General features: G+C 39.6%; 2 protein-coding genes across 2 annotated transcripts in view; one reads left to right on the top strand and one right to left on the bottom strand.

Annotated features, from left to right (window-relative positions):
* Nucleotides 1-15,000, top strand: part of LOC138011771 (striatin-interacting protein 1 homolog) — a 45,999-nt gene that overhangs the window by 14,146 nt on the left and 16,853 nt on the right. The window contains exons 10-12 of the mRNA XM_068858929.1: nt 154-395; nt 1,668-1,733; nt 13,480-13,543. Of these exons, the coding sequence (XP_068715030.1) occupies nt 154-395; nt 1,668-1,733; nt 13,480-13,543 (372 nt within the window). The remainder of the gene's footprint in view (nt 1-153; nt 396-1,667; nt 1,734-13,479; nt 13,544-15,000) is intronic.
* Nucleotides 7,818-9,164, bottom strand: LOC138011772 (zinc finger protein SNAI2-like). The gene is made up of 2 exons (XM_068858931.1): nt 8,956-9,164; nt 7,818-8,729 (listed from the first exon to the last, which is right to left on the bottom strand). Exons 1-2 carry the CDS (start codon nt 9,029-9,031, stop codon nt 8,023-8,025), a joined length of 783 nt encoding a protein of 260 aa, XP_068715032.1. The 5' UTR covers nt 9,032-9,164; the 3' UTR covers nt 7,818-8,022.

Here is a 15,000-nt window from a genome sequence, read left to right as displayed (position 1 = left end):
TACACGTGTGATTTTCATCTCGCGCTGGCGACACAACAAAGTTTGAAAAAAACGCGTCACCAGCGCGAGCAAAAAATCGCTCGTGTAGCCGCGGCTTGAGCTCGTCAGTGCTTATGTGACCTCTACAAGTGTTATTTTCTTTTTTGTCTGCAGGTTTCCCTCGGAGGGATAGAAGAACTAGCCAAGAGAAAAGAAGAAGTTCGAGTGGCTGCGGGCCTTCCAGCCAGTTACGAATTACAATGCCCCCCTCAACAGCCCGTCATCAACGAACGAACACCGGCTCCCCACACCCCTCCCCCGGGTTCAGATAGTGATAGCAATGGTGAGATTGTATGGGACAGAAGCGAGGAGGAACAGGAAATATTGAGACCACCGAAACTAAGACCAAAAGTCAGGTACAACGACAAAGTCACTGAAGGAGGCCCCATGGGTCATTGATGAGGGCACTAAGAATGTCCCATTCTGAGGATCAACTGAATTTATGTTCTTTAATAGGGGCCCGTTTCTTCCCTTAAACTTTTCGGGCCCGAAAAGCCCTTTACGAAACTGCCCTCCACTGGTTTTAATAAGCTGGTCTTTGAACATGTTTACAAGATAACAAAAATGAAAAGGATTGTGTAGTTTGATGACGGACAACCTCTCCGTTCTCACGCTGCACCGGAATTTATGATACCCCCCCCCAAAAGGCCCGGAAAGTTGTGGGACTGGTCCCAAATTCGACTCCACCACACTCCAATCATGAGTGTCATGCATGTCGATTTTTATAAGCGTCACGAAGTGTCCTATTAAACATCGCTTGTACAGGCAAATAAACTTCACTAGTTCTCTCCTCAAGCAAACATAACACGCTATAAACAACGTAACATAAATAACCAGAAAGCTAACAATATCACTCTATTGTTATAAACACGCGGTTGGGTTTTTGATAGAATCATTCCTTTCGGTTTTAGAAAGAAATATAAATGTCATTCACCAGTTCAGCTCGGTCCCTTTTGGGAGAAGCTGTTCCCCCTCTTGGTTACCGACCTCGGCTTGCTTTCTTGCGCGTTATCCAAGACTTCGGGCACAGTGTTTCCCGATAAGGACCTCCCGGCCGGTGAATAACATATGCACCACGGCAACGTGGGGTCTATGTGTTAAACATAGACCCCACGTTGCCGTGGGTTTGTTTAATAATAGATCACATATCAGATGACGTCAAAATGTGGTAAGAACCAAAAAATGGCACACGAGGCGATAGCCGAGTTTGTCACAAATGTTTTAAATAATGAAGAACAATTATTACAAGTTTTTGATAATGACGTCAGCTATACGTCTGTCCTCTACTAGGTCATATGTGATAACCAGTCAAAATGCATGCATTATCGACCTTCAGACTGGAGTACAAGAACGACTACAAATACGAATTTTTTGCATTGTGTACGCGCATTACTTTTAAAGAACAAAATCTTTCGAAATACGCTAGCTCTGAACTGAGAACTCGTACTAGTTGGCGTGTTCGCACTCCAATCTGAAGGTCGCTGTTCTTTAATTGCTACTGGAGGAATACATGATTTTTCGCCATTTTGATTATCACCCCACAGCCTCCGAGCTGAAAGTAATGGAGGTTTTACCTTTGACTTTTGGCAGAGTGAAAAATCGTTTCCGTTTCCTGTATTGATTTACAGACAAAAGGATGTGGATATTTTTCTGGATAACACAAGGAACAAGTTCGTAGGTTTTCAGTTGAGAGGGTAAGTGGGGTTGAATGAATAAGCAACTCTTTAATCGATTAATTAACTGTAGCATTTCCTCCCGGTGGGAAAAGGTTAAGCCTGTAATCGTGAGTAGAAATAGTTGAAACTATTCCAGTCAAACAGAAAACTGACTCGATCCTAAAAGATGAAATTCGACGTAGAAAATTTAGTGACTTCTGAGTCTCATGTGGACTCATGATCACGTCATTTTGCTTGTCACGGTAACGGGATTGCGTGACAGGCCAAAGAATCCCTTCTTGGGCTGAAAGTAAGATAATCTGGTCATTGAAGACTACTACAGACAAAAAAACCTTGTAACTTGTTCCTGTGACGTCTTGACTATCGATCGATTTTAAAATGATTGCTTATCCTTAAAACGAAAAAGGCGACTTCAAGTCTCTGAAGCTGCTAGCTGTGCTAAGGGTGTATAATGTTCTCCCTTGATGAATCACTGTGTTATGGTTAACTGAGTTGGTCTCTGTGTAAGTCGAACTGGTGACTCGGAGAAAATCCGAGTCGCCAACAAAAATCCGGAAAATCCGGTTATTCAGATCGCTTAGCGAATGACAACCGAAAAATTCCGTGAAAACAGTTCCTTTCCCAACTCGCTCAAAGTTAGTCGGCAAATTTCCGTAGAATTCTCATTAAAACCATGTAGCTTAAGCTAGCTGGCAATTACTTTCGGTCAATGAGGAGTCGCTTGCGGTTATTCAAATCGGAAATACCACAGGCGTGCTATTTTTATTCTTGTATTGGCACGTCATTTAATCTTAGGCGTTTAAGCGAGACTACGGCTCCATGCCATGGAGTGAAAATTCTCGGCGGGTGCATGCAACGTATGCTCGTACGTGCACAAACCGTAACATGATAAGGCACCTTGTCCCCGTCGAATGCTTTTGAAATTGTGGTGTAGCTTTCCCGAATACTGACAGGTCTTGATGTAAATTCTCCTAACAACTAATTTCGAAAAGCCAATGGAAACAAGCATCGACCTCAAGGAACGAGTTCCGTGAAGTAAACTTTCAGAAAATTTATAGTTTGATTTTTCGTCTAAAATGGCAAGTTTCTTTGCTGATTAAAGCCAGTTTTCAGACTGAGCAATCGTTTTCTGGTGTGCTGTATAAGTTGTTTCTAACCATTCAAATGAAAGCTACTGAGCATTAATTTCTTGTGATGAAATCCTATAGTTAATAATAATAATAATAATAATAATAATAATAATAATAATAATAATAATAATAATAATAATAATGATGATAATAATACTAATAATAGTGATAATAATGACAATGACTTTATTGACGTGTCAGATGAAGTCTAGCAGGGGAGAATATCCTCTTCTAATAGGGGACACCTATCTAAAATCTCTAACTAAATAGAAACAATACAATACAAATAAGTTACCATGCATCTGAAGAATACAAATAACTACAATTAGAATTAATAAAATCATGAATTACATAAGTGATACCCACTGCATCCTTCTATGATGTTACTTGGATCACGTTTACGGATCTCTGTCTTTCACTGTCAATTTTCAAGTACTTTAGTGTAGATTCAAGCATTTTTTTACTCCACCCTAGCTGCAGGCCAAAATGGAAAATTCGTTTGTGCATGTGACACTTATTCTCTTTCCCTTCTTTGCTAATATTTGGCAGGTCAGACGAGTTATAATACAATAGGTGGTATTTATATTTAATGGCATGTAAGTAAATGACAGGGTATCCAGCAGTCGAGCTTGAGTTATTTTGTTTTCAGTCATTTCAGGGAAAAATGGCTAATACTCGTTTCCCGTTTTGTTAAAGCTAGTCCTTCGAAACCTGAAATGCGAAGTTTTGTTGAAGAGCTAACTTATTTCGTGTTAACGCGTAAATCCATTTTGCTAAAGTAGGCGCTGTTGGAAATATTTTTTCAATTAGTCAATTGATTTTCTTTGGAAGCTCGAATTTCCCGACGTAAAGAAATTTCGTCCTGGAATAAATCCAACCTTGGTAACCATACACTGTTGACTGAAACCGCCAGACATAACGTAATATCTCCGGATCTGTTCCTTTTGAAAGGAAAAACGAATTTTGCTTTATCATCATCTTTACAACAGCCTTCGGTCTTTCGGGATCATAATGAGCAAAGACTTTCTTTAACTTTGCATTCTTAAACACAAACTCATAACTCATTTGATTTGTTTTTAGTAAAAGAGCACATAGCAAGTTCATAAGCTCGTTCACCGACTTAATTTTAATCAATTGAAAGTAGCAATTAAAAAGAATTAAAAACCCCAATTGGCAAAAGATAACCAGCTACCAGTTGTTCAAAAGCTCATCTGTGATAAAATACCAAAAGAGGTTTGAATTTTGCTCGTCCAAAATAGAAAAAAAACTTAACAATGTCACCCAGTGCTTAATAAAAATCGAAAGGCTAAGTCAAAATTGAAAGCAAGAAATATCGTGTGCAAACATTGTTTTGATCACCAAAGAAAAGGCGATTGAAGTTTAATTAAGATTAAGATTAATTAAGACTAATATGAGATTAGCTCGATCAGGGCGCTAGATGCTATTTTAATTTACTAAGCACGGTAGAAGGACTACGTCATCGCGTTGACCAGGTTTGCCTTTCGTGGTAATTTTACCGCTTTACCTCAAAAGGAAAAAAAACCAAACCACTGAACAGGTGTCACGTTTTGTCAAAAACGTTAGTTCATAAATCGGAACACTTCCCTGGCAGCTAAAAAGTATGAACACATTGAGTTGGACCAAACCTTTTTGCCTTATTTCGCGATGGTTTTCCTTGAAAATTTGCTTCCATTTCGCGACTGTAAATTCAATGCAGTTTCACTCTTTTGTTGCGTAATAGAACAGAATTTTAATTAAACCATTGATGTCAAAGATCAACGTCTTTTGTCACTTAATTAATTTGGCAATTGCAAACCACGAGCTTAAATTCGGTGGCGTTTAATCAAGTATTAACTTAGTAATAATGCTAAATAGCGCTTTAATTTTGCACATTGCGATGGAAGGAAACCTTACACTTCGTTAACAGACGACCTCGTCACAACGAAATTTGCGACACCAATCATAAATTGGCCATTGTGTGAAAATTAATTACGGCAAATGTCTTTTAGCTCTAAATTCTTTTCACACCCACAAGAGGAAGTCCCGCCTTTTCCGCATTTCCCCTGGGGAAAAAACTTATGCTCTCACTGTAATTTCAGTTTTATTTTACCTCTCAGATAGTACGCACGCTACTTTTGCTACTTGCCAATAATACCACATCCTTTGCACACTGTGTGGGAGGTCTGCTGAGACTCTTATACATGTATTCGCTGAATGTTCAGCGTTAACCCAATCGAAACACCTGAAGAAGCATATCGCAGCGCTGAAAGTGTTATTCTTCGCGATGTTGAGGAAATTGAAGCATGTATCATCACCACATGCGCAAACGTACAGGGATATTTAACAATTATTCCATGAGCGCGCGTTGGATATGAGATGATAGATAGCTAACGAGGCGCGTAGCGCCGAGTTGGCTGTAATCATCTCATATCCAACAAGTGCGAGTGGAATAATTGTTTTATTAAAAACGCCCCCAAAATATAGAAAACTAGACTACAATAAAAATAAAAAAGCCCAAAAAATCACGCATATGCTTGCCGTGTTTGTAGATCATGCTATAATGGCTCATAACCCATGATGGCTTAGCCAATCAAAACTCTCGAATTCCATTATCCAATGATCCAGTTTTTAATCACATGGTTTAGTGTATACTAAAACAGTGGATAGCGTTGAACTCGCGCGCTGATTGGCTACTCAAACTCCGGATATCGTTTGTTATTATTCAACACATTGTGACAATGTCCAAATATGGTCATAGCGCGTTCAATATTCGTCGTGCGTACTTAACTTATATCCTGCGGTATACGTAATTTTGTGCGTCGCGGAGAAAAATGGTAGTTTTTCCAGCTTTTTTTTCCCAATAAATTTAGAAAATTGTGCTTTGTCATCAATGTGTGGAATAATAAAAGAATTATTCTACTCAGTCTTGCGGAATATCGCCTGATTTTAGCCAACTCGGCCTACGGCCTCGTCGGCTAAGTATCCGGCGATATTCCGCGCGATTGTTAACTATTCACCTTCGAGTAATCCGCGCGGAATTTGCGCTCGAAAATGTTGTAATCTTTGTAAGAGTAAATGAGCTAAGTCATCTTTTTTTGTTATATTATCTCAATGTTTTAGTCTTTACCTCACCGCTTTACGGCCCGGTAAATATCCACCACTAGCCACCTTCACGTCGGTGAACAGTTTCTAATTAGTATATACTAAAACAGAGGATAGCGTTGTGTACAGAGCAGAGTGTCGTCATGGCCAACCTAAATGGATGCACGATTTGTGACCATCAGACAAAGACAGTTGTGGCAGTAGAGATGATCTGCCTATGGCTAGACAGTAGACCATATTCGTATTCTCAGTATTGGACTGGAACTTACTAGCTTACAATGGAGACTAATGCGGGGGAATGTAATAAAAAGTATTTGCATTTGAAAAGATTTCCTCGCATTAGCCTCCATTGCAAGCAAGTTCCAATCCAACACTGAGAATACGAATATGGTCTATAGTGGAAGGAGAAGACGGAGACGTACGGGCCCTTGCGATAGGAGTTAAAAAAAAAACCATTACCCTGCATACGTCATCGGGCTTATCCTGAGGACGATGCCACAAAACATCGTAACAGATGGGTCTTCATTTCGGTCGAAGACTTAGTATAATTCGCAGACAACGTAAATGTAAAAAGCAAAGGAAAACGAAAGAGCTAAAAAATATATTGATGAAAACAACTGCTTGGAAAAGATTGAAAAACTAAGGAGGCTTTAATTCTAGCAAAGCTCGACAATATCTAACAAGTAAGTATCACGAAATATGAGGGTAGAGAAAATAAATTTTAAAAAATGCGGAACGCTTCTTCAGATACCGGTTGCTAGGGCCCCGTTGGTCCAATCATGCTGGGAAAAACTCGCCGTTTGTAGAATTGGCCAATCATTGCACACGAACGATTTGAGAGAGACAAAATAAAGTACTTGAACTTTTGACTTTTCGTTTGTCGAAGACAAACTTATCGTAATTAGCTTCCCAGTTGCCTAAATTCTCACATATTTCCTTTCAGGGCACTATAAATAGGATGAAAGAACCACGCAATACAATATCTTCCCCAACCGACTTTATTTTTAGAAAAGACGTGGCTCGTTTCTTTAGTACAAAAGCCACGTAAGCTAATACTGGTCTTACGCCCGTTTAAATTTTAATTAAGTGCACTTATTTTGCAAAACGATGTTAATAATTAATCTTCTAATTAAAGCCTTGTTCTCAAAGACTTCACCACGTACTTTTTTTTATTGACAGATGGAAAAATATATTGAATTTAACTTGATAGTATTTTTTCGTATCCACAAGTTGCAAAGGACTGAGCAATGTGGCTCAAACGGAGTCGATGTCTCGTCTACACCAGCAAACGTTTTCTAGGAAATTTGTATGTGACAAAGGCATATGCTCGTGTGCACGGAACGGCAAACAAGTTTCGAAAACTTGTTTTTGTTGGTTTTTCTCGGGAAAACAAGCCAAGAGAATTGAAATCTTCAAGTATTGCAACTATTTAATACATCGATCAACACGAAAAAATATTTTGCTTATGGCAATGTTGATCTGCTATTTATTGAAAGCTGGCGCAACGCCTTGTAAGAAATTATATTTGCCGCAAAATGTCATCCTGTACACGAGAAAATAACAGTTGCCACAAAAGAATTGCCTGGTAAATTTCAGGTGTGTGGGCAAGGCTTTGAAGAAGGTAGTTCCTTATTGTTTTCTTGTGGAATTCAAGATTGTTTTTTGCTTACTTTAAAAGATTAAACTCTTAATTGGTAAGTGTCACCGAATTTGCTCGCTCTGAAATGATTAATTCAAAAGGTGTGAAAATACCTATTTCGGAACAAAAGCAAATCATTTTCCTTTCATAAGAAATTTATCGTTAAAAAATAACACCACCTCTTGACAGGCCGATCAAGAATTACTGAAGGCTGGAAAAGCCGTTTCTTAAAAAAAAAAACCCAACAAATATGACATCTAGCTTGAATAAAATATACTTTTGCGTTTTAAATACGAACTTGATGAGTCATTTGAAACAATGTGGAAAGTTAACGTAGCAAAATTGAAACAATCTGTTGTGGGACATCACACACGTGTCTTGTGTTCGAGAGAAAACGTGCCTGATTAAATGTTTGGTATCCAAGATTTGTGTTTTATCATACCTCTGTGCCGCAAGAATACTGATGCTTAAGCAGAAGTGACATGCGAGAGAAAGATCGCGAACATTGAGAACAGCAATATTTCTTCACCGCGGAATGTGTCTGCAGGTGTGCGCGAAGATTGGAACGATCCGCAAAAGCACGTTGGCAGTTCGGACACTGATATGGTTTTTCCCCAGTGTGCGTGCGAATATGGCCTTGTAGCAACCACGGACGGCTGAATGCTTTACCGCAGATCGTGCACTTACACGGCAGCGTGTGTGTACGAATGTGCATCTTTAACGCCCCCAGTGACAAATAGTTCTTGTCGCAGTGCTTGCAAGCAAACTCCTTCCTCGTACGTTTGAGCTTCCGACCAGAAGCGTCGCTTGTTGAAGAGATCCTCTCTCGTTTGTTCGGTTTCTTTCCTCGACTTAATTTTCCTGGCGAGTTGTCGAGGTGATGTTCATTTCCCATTGCGTCTTTCTCGTCAAAATTTCCAGGTGTGTCATCGTGTTTAGATGATGTGGCACCTTCGGACAAAATTGATGCAGCCTTAAGCATTGAGCGGACGTGACTATGAAAATCACACGTTGTAACTTCTGCTGGATAAACGCTTTTCGATCTTAAATCGTCCCACTTTCGAACCAAGGGCGTTTGTTGAAAGGATTTCTTGATCACGCCAGAATCTGGCATCGTTTCACCTTCGAGGTCAGCCAGCGGACCTGTTGTACACAGCATGAGTTGACGAGTTAAACGCATGTATATTTGTTACAGTGATTTGCGCCGTATTTTTCGTGAACCGACAGATACCAAGAGGACCCCTTATAAAAAGCTAACCTTTTCGAAATATTACAAGCCCAAGCTGGTGGAGTTTAAGAATGTGTGCACTTGTTACCCCGAACCGACCTTTAAGATTCCTAACAAGTGCACAAAGAAAGAGGATCTTACCTTGGGGCCTTCCTTCGTCCAATGTGTATTTGTACGGTTTTTCAGGCTTCTTCTTGATTAAAAATGATCTCGGCATCGTTGCTTCTTGGCTGTCAATCTTCAACGTCAAAGATGTCTTTGATTGTCGATCTATGCGAAATTTGTTGGCCGCGCGTGTGCTTCGCTCAACATGTGAACAAATTTAACCGTAGTGCAGAAAAATTTTTTTGACCAGATTTTTTTCCGTTGACGTCACCTGATCCCCAAACAATCTTTCCTATTGTCTTCTGATGGACTTCCAGGCAAGCTGTCAAAAACCGTCAAAACATCACAAGCGAGCTGGCTGTGGCAAATCACAGACCTCTTTTCTCTAATGTGTGAAACCTTTGCGGCTTGAAATCTTGCGATCGACCAATGCATGGACTAAGTGCATTACTAACAGGAAGTATTCTAACCACTTTTTGAGAAGACGTGGTCTGTGATCCAAGCCTGTTTTGATTCTTACAGTCGTCTCGAGTTTCAAGTCAACAGGTGTTCATCACAAGGAGTTTCAATTCTGTCTCAAATCACGTCTCAAACAAATGAAATCAAATTCTCCGACCCGATTTGTTATTTACCGCTCGATCTAATCGAATTAACCCTCCAAAAATTCTCGTCCATTTTTTCTGTACGTGGATGTCAAATTTTTGTTTGGACAACTGAAGATAATTTATAGTCTAAAGAAAGCAATTTTGTTTGTTTGTTTCTTTCATCATTCAAGGTCATTCTAAATTTGAGACATTTGACGAAATCTTATTTCCAAAAAGCTCTTGAGAGAGGTTACGATATTTTCTTGACTGGTGTTTATTAATGTACACAATGTATACCGGTTGTCTGTTTTGTCAACGAAGTAAATCAGACTATATCCTTTGTTCAAAAGCCTATCTCTTTGCTCTCAGCTGTGAGGATCAAGACTTTTTTTTAAATGTAAGCATTGCTTTGTATTGTGGTCTCTATTTTTGCTCAATGAAACGTTCACAGCATTTAGCAGGAAGTCTAGCCAATTCGAGAAGATACAGGATAGCTTTTTTTTTTTCAGAATAAAGCCATGTTGCGCATTTGTCACACAATGGAGACAAAACTTCAGCGCAACTCACTTTCCTAAGGAACTGAAGGTCGGCAAATCATACAATTTTAGTAAATCAGAAACGTTAGTTGCGATTAACACCAAAATTGATAAGAAATAGCCGAAAACCTAAACAAAAATATCACAATGGTGATGTTTGACACTTTGATGAGCGCATAAAAAAATCGTGTAGTACAGTCCAAAGTTCGTTGCTTTTTGCTGGAATGCAACGTGTATGCTTTCAAGAGCGAGACAAAGTCTGAAATAGGCACACTACGTCTAATAATGTTCTGTCTACGCCACAAATGTTGAAAATAAGCTAAAAAAAGATACGGTTTATACTATCACTCAAAATTTCCCTATCGTGTTTAAATTGAGGTTTTGTTGATGATTGAATACGGAAAAAAGAATTGTTCTTTACGCTGATGAAAGACAGCAAAGAAAATTCAAGATTACAGGTGGACAGCGATAAAAAGAAATGGAATATTTGACCTGTTTTGCCATCGGTTAATCTTTTCTTCGTAGATTTTACCTCGTGATACTCATGGGTAGCTGGATCCATTTTTTATCTCACGTCCGTTTTGTGATCGATTTCAGTGACATTTGAACCAGGGCGTGTTTGAGTCGGATTAGGTTTCGAGGGCTTCTGTCTCCGCTGTCACGCAACTCGAGCCAAGAGAGAGCTAAACCCCCTGCGAGTTATTCTTAGAGGTTTTCGATTATTCGAACAAAGGAATAAAACGGTATGAACGAAGTGTATTTACCTTAACTGCTGAATACCCCCGCCAGATAAAATTTGTAAAGACATACATCACGGTGTAATACCTACATCCGGCGCGTGCAGGTTCATAAAACCGTTTGTTCTCTGCTGCACTTGTTCTCGTCGACGTCATCGTTGTACGCCCAGCGCGTGCGTACTTTGATGTCCTCTGTTAACCAACCATGTGAGACGTCGACATTTTACGTTCTTTGGATGATGTAAACACTCCACGACAATTTTTCAGATTATTATTATGCAGCAGTAAAAACTATCTGTATGCTATACAGTTAAAAGGAACACAGGGCGCCAAGGCGTGGCCTGTGCTCCGGCAAGTGAAACTAGAGTTAAAAGATAGTGTACAATTAAAAAGTAAGGTTAAAATATGTATATGTATATATATAATAAACTAAACTAATTTACGCTAAAATATGCTAAATATTCAAAGTTCTAGAGCAGGAGACAAACCGAAGCACGGGTAAAATATATATATATTTTGTGTCGCAACCTTAAAAGTACGTGCAATGTTCAGTGTGCCGTAGAATATGCCGTGGCTGCTTGGCAAGACATCCCTGAATATTTGTCATCTAAATTAGAATCTGTACAAAGGAGAGCCCTTACGGTAATACTCCCGGGTGTTGGTTACAAGGAAGCCCTGACCATATCTGGCCTTCCAAGTCTAGAAGTCAGGCGAGAAACATTAAGTAGGAAGTTCATTGCGACGTGGAAACTCCGCCCTCAGGCTAATGTTTATAATGTTCCTTACAATCTTAGATCTGGGAGTGAAAAGTCCGTTCGCCAGGAGGCAAGAACCAAGAAAGCTAATGATTTTATAACTTTTAGATTTCTTGATTAATTATTATGTAGATTTTACATTAGTATACCTTTATTATTTTTAATAGTTTTGTAAATGATACCGCTTGATAATTCAGTTTATACATAGTTCTAACTGCAAAGAGTGGATTAAACAATATATAAATATAGACGGATAGGCATGCCCTCTGCATCTTCTTGGGGACGTCTCTGTGACTCCTCGCAACTAGCTCCTTCACTGCTACCTCCACGTCTGTCGACCAGCCCCCGAGTACGTCCACAATGATGTTGTACTGTGAAATCTCGTACCCGGGGTACTTCTGCTTCAGCTCCCATCCGAGTGGCGTGTGGGAGTTGAAGCAGATAATAATAATAATAATAATGATAATAATAATAATAATAATAATAATAATAATTATTATATTATTATTACAATCAACGCCATCTTTCTCAATAAGATTCGCAATGAGTTGAAAAATCATAACCAAATCCTTTCCAGATGTGTTCTCGATCTCGTAGATGTCGTCGTTTCTCTCGCTCCTTAAAATTAGGACTGACCAGTTCACAAGTAACAGTTTTTTTCGTCGTGAATTCTGTTCGTTCAATTTCTACAAACTACAAATTAGCCGAATTCACACTTAAATTGATTTCGGAGCAACGATGAAGAAGCTTCGAAAGAAAATTGAAATCGACTGTTCTGTATTGGACGTTTTCAACCTTCCTCTAGAGACGCCAATGACAATAGAGGAATGTACGACTTCTGGTGGACGAACAAAAGAAGCCAATAAGAGATCTTTTGTTTTCGTCCAACAACATGGCGACGATGACGTCACGTGAAATACTCACCGTTACGTCATCGATTGTCATTAATGTGCCAACCGAGATCTATTGGCTGTCGAAACAAAGGATTCTTTTGTTTTGTGGGTGGCAAAATTTAAATAACAAAAGAATTGTTTATAAACAGTGAAGTGTGCTATTGACGTTTTCCATGTAAAAGACATTGAGAAACATCTCATGTTGTAAGTCAGGAGAGAACGGAATGCAAAAAGTTAACAAATCACATGCATAGCTGTTGTATTGTTCATTTAATTTTATTGTCTGGTTGTGTTCATGACTTTCCCTATTCTTGGTTTTCACCCACGTGACACGGCGGTCCTGTTGGATGGCAATACAATACAATTTATTTTCGCAGAATTCATATAATTCGTGAAGAAATGGGTTATTTCTCGAGAAACAGTGGTTGTTCATGCATCACAGGTCATCTGCGCAAATGACGTTGAGAATTTCAAGATCGAAAATCTCGTGCTCACTCCAATCCCGCCGGTCTCGGGATCGAGTTTTCATTTTCACTCCCATAAAACGGTTAATTCCCCACTTAGAATTTAGCTAGGCTGAGATGACTCAGTCCTGAACGCTGTTCTTAACATTTTGGTCCAAAAATCTTTTTGTTCAAAATAGTAAGCAAAAACTCCTTAGTGGAAAGTTCCATCGAGATTGGCATGCTCCATTAGCTAACTTCTCTCCAACGTACGAAGAGAGACTCAAGAAAACCGGCTTGAAAGCAATTTCCACCTGTTTTGCTACGGTTTTGTCTGTTGATAGGTTTATGTGAATGCGTGCTCCAGCGAAACACGCATTTCCTTTCAAATTCCGGTTGGAATTTTTTAATTTCCCTTTCAGACTGCGCGACATAAATATACTTTCTCTTTTACATCACAATCAAAAGTTCAGGGGAATTTGCTGTCTGGCAAAAAAAAAAAAAAAAAACCGGAAAGTCGTATTTTTTGCCTCTGTGTCCATTTCATTCTAATATGTGTTAATTATTAAAATTAGTAATTACTGGTATTTTTAAATATTCTTGTGTTTGCAGTGATTCTCAGACGATCGCGGGTCTCCCTGGTCCAATTCACGAAGGACTGTCCATTCTCAAAAAGGTGATTGTGGCGTTTTTGAATAGTATCAATTGTACTTGGTTATCTGATCCTTAAAAGTTCAATGACAGGTTTTTTTCTTTGGAAAAGAAAACCTCTTCGAGTTGCTGTGGTTTTGGCCTCTCGAAAGCCTGGATCGAGAGTTTTACATTGATTGCGGTCACACTTGAGAGAAACACAGTGTGACACTAGTGTGGACACACTACTCTGGTGTCAACTCTGTGGTGTTTTGAATCCCTAGGGGAACACTGAACAATAGAATTTCTGTGACCAATAGGGACGACAACGTCACAAAACAATAGGGAGTTTAAGATCTACGACGGCGACTTCGACGAAAGCGTCACCTCAAAATATAACTTTGTACTATCGCAAGTTTCTCGCGATTTGGCCACCTCGTTTGCATCGTACAATGTGGGCGAACTATCCTAAAAATAAATTGGTGCGAGCGGTTTAAGAGTAAAAATAGAGAACGAAAGATTCATATTGTTCGCTCGCGTTGTCGTCAAAATCTCAAATTTGGTGATTTGGTGATTTCGTTGTTGTGCAGAGAACCGCACGATTTTGTGCTAAATGCGAGCCGCACGTGCAGCGTTCTCGTTGACGACCGCGTCGTAGATCTGAAATTCCTAATATGTTTGGGTGAAAGAGGAAAAATACTCGTGCTGCACGTGCGGCACGAGTATTTGTATGTGGTACTCTGCGTAACGACGAGAAATCACCAAATTTGAGGTTTTAACGCCAACGTGTGAGCGTACAAATTTTGAACCTTTCAATCTCTATTTGTACTTTGAAACCGCTCGTTTCAATTTATTCTTAGGATTTTTTGCCCATTTTTTACGACATGATTTAGATGGTGGTCAGACACGGGGGGTCGTGTTGCAGGGACATGTTGCAGCGACAAAAAACCTGTGTAGTGGACACTGAGGCGACATGTAGCACAGACAAAATCACAACATGTGCATACGCATGAAAATGTTGCGGGTGCATTTCCCAGGGATATGTTGCAGCGACATGTTCCCTCGTGTGAACTAATATTTGTATAACTGCAACATCGAGTTGGGGGATATTTTGTCCCCGCGACATGTCGCACAGAGTTCCAAATTGTTGACGGAACTTCATTGAACACGTCAAGGGGACAAAATATTAGGGAGCTTAAGCACGCGCGTTTTTGAGACGCGGACGGCAACCGGAAGTGAGCAGTTTTCCCTTTTAACTTGTCTTCACACAACCACATTTATATTTCTAAGTACCTTTTCTCCATTAGATATAATTAGTATGAAAATCTGGGAGACACCACTGTCCTGTCACGTAAAATGTTCTCTTCCGGTTGTCCGTCCGCACCTTAAAAACAGCCGTGCTTAAGCTCCCTATTATCCCCCAAACTGGTGTTGCTACACGTTTCTGCTACGTGTCGTCTCATTGTGCACTACACAAGTTTTTTTATCTCTCCTGTATGTCCC

Source organism: Montipora foliosa, chromosome 7 (assembly GCF_036669935.1).
Source record: "Montipora foliosa isolate CH-2021 chromosome 7, ASM3666993v2, whole genome shotgun sequence".
Classification (NCBI taxonomy): Eukaryota; Metazoa; Cnidaria; class Anthozoa; order Scleractinia; family Acroporidae; genus Montipora; species Montipora foliosa.
Note: the sequence above shows the minus strand (reverse complement) of the source record. Positions and strands in the feature narration are given on the sequence as shown.